Source organism: Anser cygnoides, chromosome 5 (genome assembly GCF_040182565.1).
Source record: "Anser cygnoides isolate HZ-2024a breed goose chromosome 5, Taihu_goose_T2T_genome, whole genome shotgun sequence".
In the NCBI taxonomy this organism is placed as follows: Eukaryota; Metazoa; Chordata; class Aves; order Anseriformes; family Anatidae; genus Anser; species Anser cygnoides.
Genome location: NC_089877.1, coordinates 39,206,639 through 39,224,004, shown reverse-complemented (window position 1 = coordinate 39,224,004; position 17,366 = coordinate 39,206,639). Strand labels below are relative to the sequence as shown.

General features: G+C 39.8%; 1 protein-coding gene and 1 long non-coding RNA gene across 10 annotated transcripts in view; both read left to right on the top strand.

Annotated features, from left to right (window-relative positions):
- Positions 1–4,829, top strand: part of LOC106042577 (uncharacterized) — a 30,520-nt gene extending 25,691 nt beyond the window's left edge. For all 3 annotated transcript variants that reach the window (XR_010831819.1, XR_010831820.1, XR_010831818.1), the window contains one exon: positions 1,148–4,829. This is a non-coding gene — a long non-coding RNA (uncharacterized lncRNA). The remainder of the gene's footprint in view (positions 1–1,147) is intronic.
- A 9,649-nt stretch (positions 4,830–14,478) lies between these two features.
- BRSK2 (BR serine/threonine kinase 2) overlaps positions 14,479–17,366 on the top strand; it is a 308,810-nt gene continuing 305,922 nt past the window's right edge. For 6 of the 7 annotated variants that reach the window (XM_066997946.1, XM_066997944.1, XM_048066549.2 and 3 more), the window contains exons 1-3: positions 14,479–14,575; positions 15,438–15,554; positions 16,297–16,862. In XM_066997946.1, coding sequence (XP_066854047.1) covers positions 16,769–16,862 — 94 coding nt within the window. In that variant the 5' untranslated portion in view covers positions 14,479–14,575; positions 15,438–15,554; positions 16,297–16,768. Of the gene's footprint in view, positions 14,576–14,721; positions 14,944–15,437; positions 15,555–16,296; positions 16,863–17,366 lie in introns of those variants that run through there. The other variant, XM_066997941.1, reaches the window with a different exon arrangement.

Below are 17,366 nucleotides of genomic sequence, written 5' to 3'. Positions count from 1 at the left end.
GAAATTAATAATTGTATTTTTATAAGAATTTGTTTAATATTCAGTAAATACCTGACCTACTAACCAGTGAGCAATGAGAATAAAATTAACGTTTGTTAGCTAAAAGTAAACACTCTTGGACTAAAAGAAGTACAGTCACCTGAAAATAAAATTCAGAACTGAGATTGTGTTGCACTATGATCATCTTAAACTCAGGAACTTCCCAACTTCAAGCTGTCTGGCTTTGCAGCCTTAGTGATGAAACTAGTGCTACTTGCATGAAAAACTGCAAATACGCTGCTGAGTACAATTCCAAAACATTGTAATTTTAAAAAATAAGGACTCAGCCTCTATGCAGTATGTAAAAAGACTGCATGTATCATCCCAGAACTTACAGCACATAAGCTCTGAATGAATTTTCTTATAACTTACAAGTAAATCTATAAAGTAGATTAAGTGAAATTAATTAAAAATAGGGTCCTACCAGAGATCCATCATCTGTGACTCTTTTGATTTGGACTTGAATTGATTTGGACTTCCTTACAAATAATATAGTTACTTTCAACATTTCAGATAGCAAAAAATTACCAAAATCCCCTCTTTGAAGACATTAAATGGAAGTTAGCAATTGTTATGATTATTTAGGCCAGTGACAAGCTTGAGTCAAGTTAGCATATGTCAGCATCTGGGGAGATCAAGTGAAGGAGTGAAGGAGGGGTCTGAATGTCTCAGTCTGCTCAGGCAAAAGCACCTATAAAACTGTTAGCTGGCATGAGGACTCACAAGGGTAAGAAACTGGCAGTTTAAATGCTGATTTAGCTGAATAGTGGCTCCCAGGAGGACACTGTCATGAGGGAAGAAAAACAAAACCACAGCCTAAGAGACTGGCAGCTACCAATATCCTCATATTCTCTTTTCTGTTTGCCCAGAAGAGATGGGAGTGATGCAGGCTTCCTGAGAGCATGTTGCTGTAGGAAAAACCTAGGTTAAACACCATGTCTGAAATCATTGTCCCAAGAGTGATGTCTAAGTAGTGTCTGTTCTCATGCTGCTGCTCTTTAAGGTGCCTTCAGACAAAAGCATGGTGAACATGACAACCTTTCTAGAAAGACAAAGGGACTCTAGCATACCCTATATATTCCCTGTTTTCTCTTCTTTTTTTCCATAGTACATCCTCCATCTGCAGATCTTTGGAAACACTCTACCCGCTGTGTCTCAATGCCCCTGTGGCCAAGCTATTGTGTTGAGCAAAGAGATGGACCATGCCATAGTCTGTAATGCTGCAGGGAGACAGCATCCCCATGCCAAGTCTCAGAGGCTGAAGAAAAAGTCCTCTGCATGCTAGGGGTCCAACTCCTGTTAATCAGGAGTAATAAAGAAATAGACTTTGATCTGAGGTAATGTAATGCTGATCTGCATGAATTACATTAAACACGATCACTTTAATATCCATAGTAGGTGCTCTGGGTGACCAGCCTGTTAACAGAACTCAGCTACCACACAGGGTATATTTGCATTTTTTTGTTGTTTCTGGTTTGGGAAAGGTTTTATTTTGGATAAAGTGAACTCATGTAAGGCTTCATATCAACAGCCGCAGGGCAGAAGTAGGGCTGTTCTTCCCATTCATCACCGACTTGTTGGCCACGGGTCTGCCCACAAGCGATGGTGGGATGGGAGAGTTTTACTGACAGGCAACTGGCAGCAGCTATGTTGAAGAGAACGATAATATTCCTATGCTCTGTCAGTTTGACGGCCTACAAGGAAGCCACTTCAGTACCAGTTTATGGATTGGAGCTGAAAATACCTTTTTTTTTTTTTTTGTCATCTAGCAAAAACAGAGGTCTCAGTGCTTGCCTCCTTTCTGCCATGGTAAATAAGCAGGAATAAGTTACAAATGAGGTGAGACATGTATTTACAGACAGGTTCTAATCCACACAGTAAGTCAAAACTCATTTAAGTGGGAACAGTGGCTGTATATGTTCATGGAGAGATTAGAGATGTAAGGTTTAATTCTTCAATTTGTATACAGACACTAAATCAATGGGATTCCTGAGCATGCAAAACTCAGCCAAATCAATTGTCTGTCCTGGGAATTAGATTAGATGCTGTCTGCAAGACAAATTGCTATATGTTGACTGCAACCAAAACCAAGACTTCTGTGAAAGGTGCCTTGAAGACTAAGCCACCTCCTAACTGAAGAATGACAGTTTACATAAAAAAGGCAAAATAATAAAAAAGAATTGTCATTAGGCACCGTATTGATAAAGAGAACGTCTTGCATTATTTGACTGGGATCTTTCCACTCATGCTATAAATGCTATTCTGCTGTCTGTAAATCATGTTAAAAAGTAAGACTTGTTAAAAAGTAAGACTTTCAACGTATTCACATTTTTCATATACATTGTGCAAGCAAGTGCACTGGGCATAGAGGGAAGGTGACTATTTTCAGGCAACCAAAGGAAATTGATCCTTTGGCTACCCCAACTGGCCTCCGTTTACATCCCTTTAAGTAGTCCATCCTCACCGAACCCGAACTCCCATAAAGCAACACCACCACCTACAGCTCAAACACCAGACTCTCCACCATATGCTAACTGCACCTCTGCCTGTCCTGACCTAAAGATGTCATTACACCTAAGAGAAACAGATTTCTTCTTTTGGAAATATGCAGTATCACTTTAATTTTCATTATCCATAGTAAGAGCTTGGTTTGGGAAAAAAAAAAAAAAAAAGGCAGCACCTCCACACGATGCTTTTAAAGAAAGATTCTTCTTTATGTCTTCCCCCTGCACTCTGACTTCTGCAGTACTGTACTCTCCAGGAAATGTCTGCATGCCTTGTAAGCAGAACTTTCTAGTTCCAGAGCAATCCAAGTTCTTCATAAATTTGTATTTCTATGGATAAAAAATACCTACATCAGCAATTGGAACTCATGAGCTGAATGTTATGGAGAGAGCCTTCTTTTCCTCCTACTGTAAATGGATAGCACAGCATAAAACACAGTTCTACTGCAGTAATTTCCCAGTGGCTATTTCTCATTTCGGTTCTTTGTCCCATGTTGCCAACCTCACCGTGCCTCTGGCAGGCTGAAAGGGATATTTCCCCCCATTTCACAGAGGTGGGTACCAGGCTGCATTGCACAGTTGAAACCATGGTCTTCACAGTGACAGAGAGAGAAAGCTAAAATCTTGTTGCTTGCAGCTAATGGAAGTTGAAGGGAAGTGAGAAAACCCACAGGTGCTGTTCTGTCCCATGGCCTTGACCCATTCCTCCCCAAAACAGTACAGCCACTTTGTTAGTGGCTTTTCACTTGCTGTCTGCCCTAGAAGGTTGTTAGTGCTTGTTTTGTACCAGTGCAGTTCGGCTCTTACAGGGAACCACAAAATCTTCAATGCAGAGAAGGGCAGCGATTACCCAAATTTATTGTCTGAAACCCTGGCTGCGCCTGTTTATGCACCATGTTTTCTATTGTCACCAGATGTACAGTTATGCAGAATAATGCATACAAATTGTTCTTAAGATGCAGTCCTAAGTCAGTCAGGTAGCTGTTTATAGCTTCGGCACCAAGACAGTGGTATATAGCTTTGGCATTAGTCCAGTCAAGGAAGCTGAACTGGCCCTGCTCAGGTCTTTTGTAGTGTTGTTGTCTCATAGTTAACCAATTCATGGTCAGAGGATGCTTAAATATTTAAGTATTTCAGGGAACTGTAGGTAAGTGCTGTTAAAATAAAATAAAATAAATAATAATAATAACAATAGTAATAAAGAATAAAACAAGTATGTGTGAATTTACCAGTGGCTATGCTCTAAAAAAAGCCTAAATATTCATTGGACAGAGGATTTTCTTTTGGTGAAAAGGCACAGTAAGCTTAGTAAGCTTTCACTTCAAATAATATGGCTGTGAGGTCTGTGGTACTGATACTAATTTACACCAGCTAAAGAACCGAGCTTGTCTGTGTATATTTCCAGACCCCTACAGTATTCATGCCATGCTGTATATTACACACATACTTAAAGGAGTTGGAACTGACAATAGAAAATGACTGCTGCCAATGCTGAACAGTGATTGACAGTGAGCTATGATTAGATGCAGCCACAGGGATCTGGTGTGCAAACACCTTAGCAAGCAACAGAGAAGACCCAGAAGAATTTTGAAGATGCCATTAGAGGGGGCTCCACAGGTGTAAGCAAAGAGGACCTTATGGCCTCTATGGATTTTAATAGAGTTATTTATTACATGTATCTCCACTGCACCCATCCTACCCCTGCAGGCTAGAAGAACTCACATGTATGTAATAGAACTTGTCACATGCTTACAGGCTTCAGTGCTGTCAGACAAATGCATTTTGGGGGTGAATCCCAACGTTATTAGCTGCAAAACTTGTCTGCAATCTGAGATGAGGACCCCTGTGCCCCAGCTGTGTTTAGCAGAAAGATTTGACTTTGCCACGTTGACCACTAGAGGGAAGTCACGTACATTTGCACTAGGTGCTTTATGCATAGGAGAATGGAGTAAGGTGTGTAAGATAAAAAAGACCTCTGGTGTACATGGAGGAGGTAACAGACCTCACAAACGTGTGTTGTGCTTTCCAGAACTTAAACCATGCATCAATGTATAGGCAATTATTTGCTACTGTGTGCCTGTGAGATCCAAAATTATTGGCCAGCTAAGAGAACCAGTTATGAAATTCCATGTTTGAAGTTAGTCATGTGCATATTTGTTTTCAAGTCCATAGCTTAGACAATGCAGAACACAAAGGTACCATGCCACATTATTTTCCACAGTTCTATGGGTAGCTAGGAATAGCTCAAATGCACTGTACTGTCACTAATGCAGGCAGAGCTACCAGCATGATTTCTGCATGAGAAGGCAAGAAGTTTCTGACATGTAATTACACAAATCTTTACAGGTGGGATGGAAATTTTTTAAGTGATCTTGGTACTCAAACATCTGACTTAGGTTTATACACACAGCTGCGCTGCTGTCAAAAAGTAGCCAGAAGTCTGCTATATTTATATAAGCAGGTACATTTTGCAGAAGGACCTCTTAAACAGTAGGATTCAGTATAGTTTGTCTACAGACATAAATATTTCCCTATCTCTGTATGTCTTTTTCTCATTTGTCTTACTGTGTGTGTCCCTGTTCCTGTTTATGTCACCTAGGGCTCTCTCCACAGTGCTTACGAGTAAGAAGAATCTTACACTGTTGTTATTGTTAGCATATTTTTGTTATAGTGAGAATAAAAACAGTATCTTGACCCTTTTGGTTTTCAACTCTTCCTCCTGATTTCCTCTGATTTAGAAGTGTATTTGTTTCTACTTTCCTCCTTTGAGACAGTCAGCTTGATTTCACATCACTGATAATCAGACTGACTTTATAACACATACTAAGTCACTGTTTTAGCAGAAAGTATTATGTTGTGGTTTTTTTGTGTGTGTCCCAGGATTTCATGGCTTTTGGCATGAAATACAGGGGAAAAAATGAAAAGAAAAAAAAAAAGAAAAAAAAAAGAAAAAAAAAAGCTTCCTTGTGGCTGCTGAACTGGGACTCCAAACCTGTTTTCAATCTTGCTTCAGTTGTAGACCTCTCAAGTGATGATGGGTAAATCATTTTCTCTCTCTGTATCATCTTTGTAAACTGGGGAGAGTCATTGCTGGGAGAGGGATTGTCTTGTGTCTGTCCAGCACATCTTAAAACACAGCTCTTACTTGGGTTTGGAGGTCTATGTCAAAGTATAACATAAAATTTAATAATCTGTAAAATGCTGACATGAACAACATACATGCAGTGGGAATTCCACTTTTTTTTTTTTTTTTTTAAAAAAAAAAAGATTGTTCTTTTTACTAAAAATGTCAGCCAGCATGAGAAGAGTTTTAAGTCTAGGTCTTGACTTTACCACCACTGATGTTAGTTTACGTGACATATTTTTTAAATACCTGCTCAGGACCTGGTCCTTAGACATACGACAGGATTTCCATCCAAGTTCACTGCAGGTATTTTACGCTCTTCCTCCATTCCAGCTCAGGCCTCTTTCACTATTCGTTCTTTCCATGTGAGTTCTGTGTTCTTCATTTTAGGAATATTTTGTTTTTCATATTACAAGTGGGATAAATGGAAAAACCAATGAAATACCTCTTCTGTGTCTTCTCTTATCCTGTGCCTTGTATGTTCTGGGACTGCTAATGTCAATCTCTGTGATTTATTTGCTGGGGTGAAGTTGTTCTGACCTGCAGTAACAAAGTACATCATTGTTGGCTTGCATGTTATAAAAATGATGCACAATACTCACATCTAAAAGTCAGAATAAACCTTTTACGCAGCTCTTTGTCAGTTCTACAAATGGTTGCAGTTAATCGATGCTATAAAACTTTCCTTCAGGCACTGGTATTCAGCTTCCACACTGGGAAATGCAGTTGAGTCTGACATTTTAAATACAGGTGGTGTTACCTAATGAAATAACTTGCGGGTTGAAAATTCCTATCACTGAAAAAGCACAAAACTACGGTTGAGTTAGGGTATTTAAAAACATCTTTTGGTGCACTGGGAGAAGACACATTGTACAGACACTATTATTGTGCTCCTCTTTCTGCAGATGCTTTTAACTCTACCAGGGATCTCGCGTCCCATTGGAACATCTATGTAATTTTCATTAACATTACTGGGATCTATGTGTATGAGCTGATGAGGACACACATTGAATTCAAAATTCTCTTTTTCTTTATTAACAAGTGTCATGCAAGCGTTGCCATGAGGGAAGCCCTGGGGACTATTTTTTTTCTACCCTATCCTGCCTTAACGAACACTGTAGATTTAGCAAAAATTTCAGGACTTCTCCAGGACATATATTTTTTTCATTTTGTATTTAGATATTTGCCATTCTGAAATCAACTAGCTCCATCTCAAGGGCTGTGTTAAAAAAAGGCTGAGGAAAGTCTCCCAGGTGATGATGAACAATGTGGAAATCCTGTAGGGTCTTACTGGAGGTTTTAATAGTGAATCACTAGCTAGACCCTTTTTTACTCTTATTTAGGTGTAAAAAGAGTAAGGATGACATCTGTAATTTTGCTCCTAAGAAGCTCTCAAAGAAACAACATTATATCAATCCAGGCCATTTTCCTAGCATTTTCTGACATTCTGGACACTCAAAAAGGGATGACATAAAGGGGGGATGTAAGAAGATCATGGTAGGAAAGGCAAGGAAAAAAAAAAAAAGCCTTCTGGGACTCTCCTGTTATAGTACATGCTGTACTGTATCTGCGGCGAGCCCATGCCTAGAGGGCACAATCTATCCTTAAGTGTATGTGACCTACTAACCACAGTGAAAAAAGAGCAGGTGATCTGATTTACTGCTTTTCTGAGAGAATAACTTTTGCCTTGGCAGGATAAATTTGAAGGCAGCGCTCATTCTAATGCATGTGCTACTACTCCCAAGGGTTTCATGGACCGTTCTTCAGAGCAGTTTCCCACCAGTTTTTCAGCAAAATTGTTGAAAAGGTCAGCACAGAACTGACCATATTCAGAAGACTGTTCAGTCCAGCTGTTGGAGTGTTTGCTGTTCCCATTTCTGGGCAGGTGAAAAAGAGTAAGTAATATGCAGAGAAAGCATTTCCGATAAAACTTTTCAAGGTCTCTATATTTTAATCGATCCTTTCAAAGATCTCAATGTAAATCATAGGGTAGGTAAGTTAGAAACATTTTCTGAAAATGAAGGAAATAAAGCAAAGGAAACTAAGGGCAATAATGGGATTTTAGATATCTCAATTTTGGGCTGCCTAGCTTTAGCCAATTTAAATAGGTCCAATGTTTCAGAGGGCAGGGGCTTTGCAGTTTTTGGTAACTGGGACTCTGCCAGCAGGGTGGCAAATGTCTGTGACACATAAACTTAGTAGTCGGTTTGGGAATTTCTGGTCAAAGTGACTTGACCAAGCTCATACAGTAAATCAAAAGTGAAACCTGTACAACAGGACAGAGTCCTGCTTTCTAAAGTTTGTTTAGTCAACCAGTTTGTAACACTTTCTTCCTATTCCAGCTGAATCATTTAATCACTACAATACTATACTTTGTTTCAGCATTTTATATCGCCAGCAAGTGGGGATTTAAAAAGCACTTTTCTGTTCACCTTTTGGTCATCCTCATAACTTTCATCTGTGTATTGTTTTATTTTGCTAGAGGCTTTCCCAACAGGCTGGCTTTTTCTCTGAAAATCTGCATCACCTATGGAGCTATGACCTGTGACCTTCTGGTGCTTGAATGGTTCTACAGAAATTTCAGAACTTCATTTCCTTTTTTTTTTTTTCTTTTTTTCTTTTCTCCCTTCCTTTTCCCTTTCCTTTCCCTTCTCCTTTCCTTTCTCCTTTTTTATTTTCTCAAAAAGTTATTAAAGCACAGATTTATAGAGTTTGAAATCCCTTCCTACAATTCCTTGCTCTTTGGGCAGGCAGAGAATGTCATTCAGCATTTGGTATTCTGGACTGCTCTGTTCAATAACCTCATGGATTTTGGAGCTGGATTTTTCAGTTTTTGATAAATACTAATTATACTTTTATGTTAGCAGCATTATCATAGCCCAATCTTCTAAATATTGTTCTGGTATCCCACTGATGGTGCTCCCCCTATGAATGTGTGGGGACTTCTTTGTTACTGAGGAGAAAGGCTCCAAAAAAAAATCAGTTGCTCAGGAATGTGTTAGCATTTCAGTGAGTGCTGTTAGTTTTTTGTTTTTCCAACTGAACAAATTACTGGTGTAGTTAGGACATACATTTTAAGGATGTTGTTCTTCTTTTGTGATATAAAACCAATGTTTTGACCAATCTAAGAAACTACTTGTGCCAATAAGTAAGCCTCAGATATGCAAATCTTCAAAACAACCTCTCACATCTTGCCTGTGCAATTGGTGGAACAAGAATCCTGGAGTTCCTTTCCTTTTTATGAGCAATTTCCTGCTTACCCTTCAGATGTTCTTCATTTCTTTACTTTCCTTCACTAGACAAAACTCTTCCTTTTGCTTTATGCTCAACTCAGCTGTCAGGTGTGCTGCCTACTGCCAACCTACATCTGCCTTGTAGTTTTCATCCCAACTATTGTCCTAAGTCAGGAACTACCTCCTGTGATCTATTTTCCTTAAAAGCTTATCTTTTGCATTTGCCACTGCTATGTGTGGCAATTTGATGAATAGATATAGATCTGCCCACTGGTGCATAGTGGCCTCCGGTTCTTGGCTCCTTTGTTCTATTTGCCTACTGCTTAACTTGGCACTCTTTTTTGAGTAATGCCTTTTGTTTTCTGAGAGACTGCTGTGAATACAAAAAGCAAAGCCCCACTTCTTCATCTCATCAATCTCTTTGTTCATCTTTTACCAAATACCTGGGAACGTGTATTTCTGGAGCAAGGGACCCTTTTATCATCTTGCCATAGCCATCAGTCTCTGGCTTGTATTTCCCTCTAACTCTTCCTTTCAACGTTTTGTGAGAACCTAGGGTTGAATGTACTCTTCTCAGTCCCCAGGGGTGCAAAATTGCTAAAATCTGTGTGTTTTGCTATTTCCCACTCTGTGTCAAATGCCAGCTATGCGATATCTTCCAAGAGGTATGGCATGCCTCAGGATCACAATTCCTGCCTAAGAGTCATTTCTATAATTTTCCCTGCAGTAGGAATGGCAGGCTATTGGAACCAAGAAACCAAGTGCCTCTTGTAATTAAAACACCTATTACCCAACAGAATGACATTTAAAATGTTATGTGATAAAAGGAAGGGAAGGCAGAAACACAAATTGGGGGCTCTCCAATCACCTTGTGGACTTAAGTGGTTGCAGTGGGGGTTTACAGCCATGGGGACTTGTTATGGGATGTTTAAAGAATCAAAGATATGGAAAGAAAGGTGTTTAGGTAAGAGCAAGAGTGGGAAAATAAAGGTGTAAGTAGATAAAAAGGGCCAGTTGCATATAAACTGTTGTTGGCCAGTCTTAACACCTGTATGGCTATGCCCTGCCCATGATCAGTGCAGCCTGTTCTATCACTAAATTCCTTTCTAATGCTGTCCTGTGCGAGGGCTCCCTATTCTGTGTGCATGTCTGTATCAGCCATGTTGCTTTGGAATGTTTTACATATGTAATAAATTTGTAACATAGAACTGTAGGGTGCATATGTACAGAATATCTAACAAACCACTCCACCTCCAAAGTTGGAGGTTAAAATTCAGTCTCATGAAATTCCCTTTGAGGTTATCTGATTTTACTTTTGTTTGGATGTGAGCCTTTGATAACTACGCATGTATTAAACTTTCAGTTCCATAGTTTATAATTTTAGAGAAAAATTAAGGAGGACTGCATACATATGTACTGGATATTCAAGATTGCTGTCTTAAATTTGACATTAGAAGTATTCCTTCATTACATAAGTGTGGAATTAGGGAATATTGCAAGAAAAACTTCCTAATGTAGAGTTCCAGAAACACCAGGACAAATACAAAGCTTACACTCCTATTTGTATCTGTCCTAGAGGCAAACAATGCTGACATCTTGGGCATCAAAGTTCCTTTTTAAAAAACAGTTTCATTTTATTATTTTACACGCATACAGCTGGAGGAGGACTGCAGCCATGGAGGCTTGCATATCCAGGTGCCAGTACATGGGCAGTCTGGGATCTAGAGGCTGGATACTGGGCAGGGATCCATGTGAACTGTGTGGCTAGCCATTTAGATATGTAGCACATCTATGTGTAATGTAAATGTGTGTTTTGTGTGTGCATGTCTGCTTGAAATGCATTTTTAGCTTTGCTAATGGCTGGACCTGTGCATGTAGAGCTGCAGCAGCCTCACCTCTCTCAGACTGGTAGATCTGGCATGATACGTTTTCCTCTAAGACCCGTATCTTGAATTGCTCCAGGTCATTTGCGCATTCCTGTCAGCCCAACAGATACATTCCCTAGATTGTCTCATGAATACCCCTATGTGCACAAATGAAACATCCATACCAGTTCTGAGAAGTTGTACAGTTACTGCTGATTCCTTTTTCATCAAAATCTTACATCGCACACATAGCTAAAACTACTGTGCGTGTCTAACTCAAACTGTACCTCTTACTTTCTCTGGTAAAAACTCCCCTGTGGTCTAGAGAATTAATATTTTTACTTGTTCATCCTGGTCAAAACTTCTTAGGTTACTTGAAATCTCTGCAGAGAAATGCAGATATTCTAGGATGATGACTGACTACTCCACTGAATCATCTGTGTTAAACTCTTGAAAATTTGTTTTATTCAGTTATCTGACATCAAACAAGTTCACTGCATATTGTTAGAGTGCCAATAAAACATTCATGACAGCTGCTAATACATGCTCAACAGTCACTCAGCAGAGTCCAAATCACCAAATTCTCTGGTTCCTGAGCTCTACTGTTTCTACGTTTCCTTCTGAGCAGTCACCTTGCAGCTGGAACTGCTCCATACAGCTGCAAGATTTCAAGAAGGTTGCCTCACTCATCTTTTTTAATTAAAAAAAAAAAAAAAAAAAACAACTTTTTAAGATTCTTGAACATTTATCAACGATTGCTGATTGTCTCAAGAACAAGTGAATTTGAATTGAAATCTCCCAGGAGAGACTATAGAGTGGGAGCATACAGAGGACGCTTCTCCAGATTGTGGGATTCTCTCGAGAAAGCAACCTGCGGACAATGGAAGGTGCAGAAGTATTAAATAACTGTTAGGTATGCTAGGTAAGTGTTAATAGGTTGCCATTTAGATAAAGAAATGGCAAAAAAAAGTCATTTGGATTTAGTATTTAGCTTAAATATAAACGTCTCTTCTTTCTCTCTCCAGCATCCTTTTAAGTCCTTGTAACACTACTATCTATTTTGTTATTAAACATTTTACATACTTTTACCTTAATCTGGCTTGAAATAAAGATGATATGTAGATGGCAAGCTAACAGTTCTTTTGGGCGAACCTTAACATGAGGTACTAGAATATACAGAATGCTGAAAATCCCCATAACAGTAGCCAAATACATAATAACAAGAAGAAACAACTCTCCAAAGTGTCTGTCTAAATGCTATCATGGTATATATCTCTACTGAGCAATGTGGACCAGTTTCTTTACGGAAGCACTACCTTCCAGTAACCAGTGTTAACTAGTTTAATTTCCCCAGCAAATCCTGGATAGTAGAAAGAATCTGAGTTGTGAGGGTATTCTAACAATGTGAAACACCACACACTTACATTACTGAAATCCCTTTCTTTTCCTAGGGTCTATCCAGACTTCTTAGAAAGATGGTAGATATCTAGTATAAAGGGGATGGATTCTCAATTTTAGACAGCATCTGTTTGGAGATGTGGCAGCTGTATATCATTATTCTCAACATAGGTATTTCAGTTTGTCAACAGAACTGATGCCTAAAGGTCCTGCAAACACCTTGCTTAGTTTCTTATGATGTACCTACGCAATCAAGTTAACATGCAAAACATTTTATTCCCAATACCACTTATCAAAGGTGTCATGCATCCATAGGTTTGTGGATGGAACATTGACGATGTGATAATGGATCTTGACATTGCAAATGCTGAATATCATTGCACCGTTTATTGTTAATGTGCCTTTATCATTGGTATTAGCTATTAGGCTCTCCTAATTGTAAACAACCCCCTAGTTTTTGTTAAATTATTCTTACCAGGAGAAGACTATTGACTCATTCTATGCTAATTACACAAGTTTATTGATGCCTTTTCTTGGAAGCCTGACACTTCCCTTTTTAGTAACTCCATGAATACGTTCAACTGAACAAGTGTAAAATATTGTATATAATAGCCTCATGGGCCTGTGTTTCATCTAGTTTCTTGCATCGTTTCATGATCCACCTTGACCCGTAAGATTCTCATGGGAATAAGAAGAAAGGTAATGGCAAGTACCTAAGAAAATAAATGAACACGAGGACTTTCAGAAGACACAAGCTAGTGTTAATGGGAGTGACTAAATATGAAGAAATGATAATGAATGAAGAATAATTTTGCTCTACTTTCTTTCAGAAGTATGATAAAACTGAGCAAAATTCTAGATAATTTTTTTCTTTTATTCACTCCTTACTCAAGCAACACCTTCACTGGCATCTGTGTTAAGTCCTTCCTGAGTGAAATTTCTCACTTTTAGGCCTTTAATGAGAATAAAAGTGAAATCACTAATGGTGACAGGAGTAAAAGTAATAAAGATGGTGATGATATGCTAACTGTACACTTAAGTTTACACTGCCCGTTCATTTAAGCCCAAGATGATACAAAACAAGGTCAGGGGAAATCATCCTGTATGCATCCCCAAAGATATCTGATATATCCAATGACAGCAAAGCCCTGTTTATTCAAAATACTTTTGGAACATCAAAACATTTGGATAAACAGGGCTTCAAATAATTGAGGGAGTTATTGTATAAGTAATTCACACCAGGGGGACATAACCTAGATTCAAAGGAGTGAGTTTCAGATCAAAGGGGTACAGATAAATTGGATTTTACTCTATACGAACAAATGAAATAAACAGCATTTGGTTATTCAGGAATCAAGAGGTGTCCAAATATTTTTTTGAAAAGAGCTTAGGTTGAAAGGTCAAAATTGTTGCAATAGGCCATACAACAGTATACTCTTATGGAATGAAAATAACAAATAACTAAATGACACCAACAAGTTTTTTTGGTTTGTTTTTTGAGCTCACTGATCTTTTTGTCAGGGTCATCTAAATGTTTTTATTATTATTCCAGCCATGACACTGGCACATATTTTGTGTCAGAATGTAGGGATTTGCAATATTCAGGGAACTGTAATTCATTTTCCCCAAAGCACAATGTAAGCAAACTGTAAAATACACAAGTTGGGTCTTTTACAGACAACGTTGTCTGATTATTCATCTTTCTATTAATATCGTGACCCAGACATGCTTTATCTACATACAAACATCATAATCTCCAATTAAATGCCCTTTAAAATATAATTTTAAAAAGCTGTTAAGTGTAAAGATCCACACTGATATTCACCCCCTGCATTGCTAATATGGTAGCGTGGATAATTTACTAATTCAGACAAATAAACTGACTTTTCCACTTTCTGAAATTTATGCTTGTGTTCCTCTAATCGAACTTTTCATGTAATGCAACGTTCATGTTCAGTCCCCCCTTTCTGTGTGTGTAGTGTCCTTTAACAGTGGGGGCAGCAGGAGAAAGACCATTTTAAGTGTTAAAAGTCCGAAAATCAGCGCATTTCCATTTTCTCCAACACTCAATTTCTGTGGCCGACAGTGCTTCCAGGAGCCCAGTCCTTTTGATTGCTCTGTTGCGAAGCCCTCCTGATGTCTTCAAGCCTCGTACTTTGGGGGTTTTGAGCCCAGACCTCATACTTTGAGGATTTTGAGCCCAAGCTTCGTATTTTGGGGGTTTTGAGCCTGGTTAGCCATCAGCCCTGGCAGCCAGCCCCACACTGCCCTGATGAGGGCCGCCATGCTGCCGCCATCACCTCAGCACTTTTGGCGGGAAGAGCGAGGCCAAGCCACCGCCATGTTGCTGTGGCTGCCAGCAGGGCTGCTGCACCCTCTTTCCTCCTCCCTAGGGTGTAGGGTAGAGGGAAGGTGAGCAGGGTGAGGGGAAATGTCACCCCAGTGTCAGCGGTGTTTTCCCCGAGTGCTTTTTCTTCCGTTCTCAGTGAGGGATGGACGGGTCAGGTTGGTGAGGCGTTGTGCAGGGACTCTGAGGGGAGAGAGAGGGTAGGAGTGTGATGGGTTTTGGGGGGGGTGAGGGCGGAGCAGCTGCTGGGGTTGCATTAAGTGGAGAACGAGCTATATTTAATCAAAGACTGGAGAAAGGACAATTTCTAGTTTAGCAAAAGTGAGGTCATAGGGGAGGTAAGCCCCCCCCGTGGGGGCTGGAGGTTGCTGTAGGTGAACGGTAAAGCCAAGCCGCTCAGCAGAGCAGCAGCCATTAGCTGACAGACATACAGGTGAGGCCTGGGGGGCGTGGAGAAATAGGGGCAGCTTGGGGTGCACCACCCTGGGGTTTTACCAGCAGGTAGCTGTAACAGCACGCTTTGGAAGTAATTAAAGATGAACCATAAACCACAAAGCAGAGGAAGGTCAAAACTGGAGGGGGTTATTTCTTCAGGGAAACAGGAGGACACCTTGGAACTGGTTTAAGGTTTCAGTCTGCTGGCCTGGTTTCCTCACATATTCTCTTCTTGTTACTCTGCAACCTGTTGTGTGGAGTTGTGCTGCCTGTGTTACTGCTCCAGAGCCAATTTCTAGTGTTCTTCCAATTTCCGTTAGCAGGTGTTATATGTAGATTTAAGTATTAACAGAATATTTTTCCCTCTTTAAAAAAAAAAATGAAATAATCATTATATGTTGCTTATTGAAAGAAATGACTATTTCAGGTAAAGGATACCCCCCCCCCCCCCCCCTTTTTTTTTTCCGTCACTACTTTTCCTTTCTTTTACAGGCTTGTCATGGCTTTCTGCTCTGACTGAAAAATCCTTGTTGTGTGTTGTGTCTCGGTTGTGATTCAGTAAGGATATCTTGACCAGTTGTCTGCCTGGAGTGGAGCAGAGAAGAGAAGGTACAAATGGAACTTCTGTGTGGTATTGGTTTCAGTTTGATAGCCATGGAGTCTGAAATTGTATGGCCCTGAGTCCACAAAGTAGGCTTGTGCCTATCTTGCAGCATATACTTTTTATTTATTTATTTATTTCAACAAATGCTTTTAGCTTTCAGGGTTAAAGACCTGTGTAAGTATTTCAACAAAGACAATGCAGGTTTTCTTATGCTGCTAGTATGGAGTCTGTGAAGGCATCACCTGTGTATCTGACAATCATTTCCTATTCTCATTTAATACTTGGATTTTCTGATGTGCTTCTAACGAAGATAGCGGCAATGCCATTTTTGGCCTCTTCACCTAAGGACCTAAAGTCTATTTGCTCTCATCAAATTCGAAAGCAAGTCTGTCACAGAGTTCAGTAGCTACAGGATTGGCCTTGTTTTTCCCCATCATTTTTTCGTTTTCCCCCAAATGCTTTCTTTAAAGGGTAAAACCTATGGAAGATGCAGGATCAAACAGAATTAATGAATTTCTCAAGCTCATTTTCCAAACTAGATTTTTTTTTCTTTCCTATTTCCTGACACAGTCTCAGCCTTTATTCCATATTGTGGAAGTACAGCTGTATAGTGGAGTATAATTCAAAAAAATGTGTATGCCTGTGATTTAAAATAATAAAAACTCCTTAATTATATTTAATTGTGCCTTATCAATAGCCTGATAAACTTAGGTGTTTGCTGTTAGCATTGATTATGATTCTCTGTAGCAGGCAGAAGCAGTAACTGCTGCTGATGGCAAAGAAAAGATAGTGGAAGGAGGAGGGGAGAAGGAGGTGGGAGACGAGAGATTGGCTGCTTTTAATGTCAGTCAGAGCTGCGGGCCCCGGCTCTTCCGCTGCTCTAGCTCTGGCTCTCCCTTGAACAGCTCCTAGAGGGAACAAGGCGTGCGGAGCTCAGATCACCAGCATCATGCTCCTTGGGCTTGGATCATAGATCCCCCTCTTTGAACGGTAAAATAACTCCTTCGTCCATCAGCGTCCCAGACAGACCTTGCGAGAGAACATACACGTGAGAGAGAAAGAAAAGAAAGAGGAGGAAGAGAAAAATCTGCGACCAAGTGGACTAAAGCAAAGAGAGTGCTTTGCTTGCACAGCTGCAAAGTGGGAATTTAAAGAACTGCAGAGAGAAATTCCAGCTCATCAGCACATACACATTGCAGAATTACAGATCCAGGTAGAAATGACATCAACAGGGAAAGAAGGCAGCGGAGCTCAACATGCACAATATGTTGGACCCTATCGTTTGGAGAAAACCCTAGGAAAAGGACAGACAGGTTGGTTCTTTTGCAGCAGCACCCGCACTAGGGGGAAGGTGCTGTAGCAGCCAGTGAGATGTTGGGGATGGGTTATATGAGGGTTTAGGTTTTCCCATTTGGTGTTTTAGTGGAGAAAATAGAGGCAAAAATCCTTTATGAATATTAATTTTTTAGCTTTCATTTTATTTTTTTCCTATTTCTTATTTTTGAAAAACCAAAGAAAAGCCCAGGATGCTTTATGTTCATTACTCCTGCTAATGGGTGTTGTTCTGATGACAGCAAGAGTGCATGCAGAGGAAAAAATAGATGGTCTGCTGTTGCTGGATTTCACATCAATTTCTTCGCTGCCCTACTTAGGAGTCTTTTCTTTTTAATCAAATTATATTGAAATGAAAGGTTCACAGCCTGTAGTACCAAGGAGGTGGTGGTGGTGGTAGTGGGGGAGTCACCAGCAGTATTTCATGACATCATGATTGAAAAGGGTGTAGTCCTTAAGGTGCAGTTGGTGGTGGTGGTGGGAAA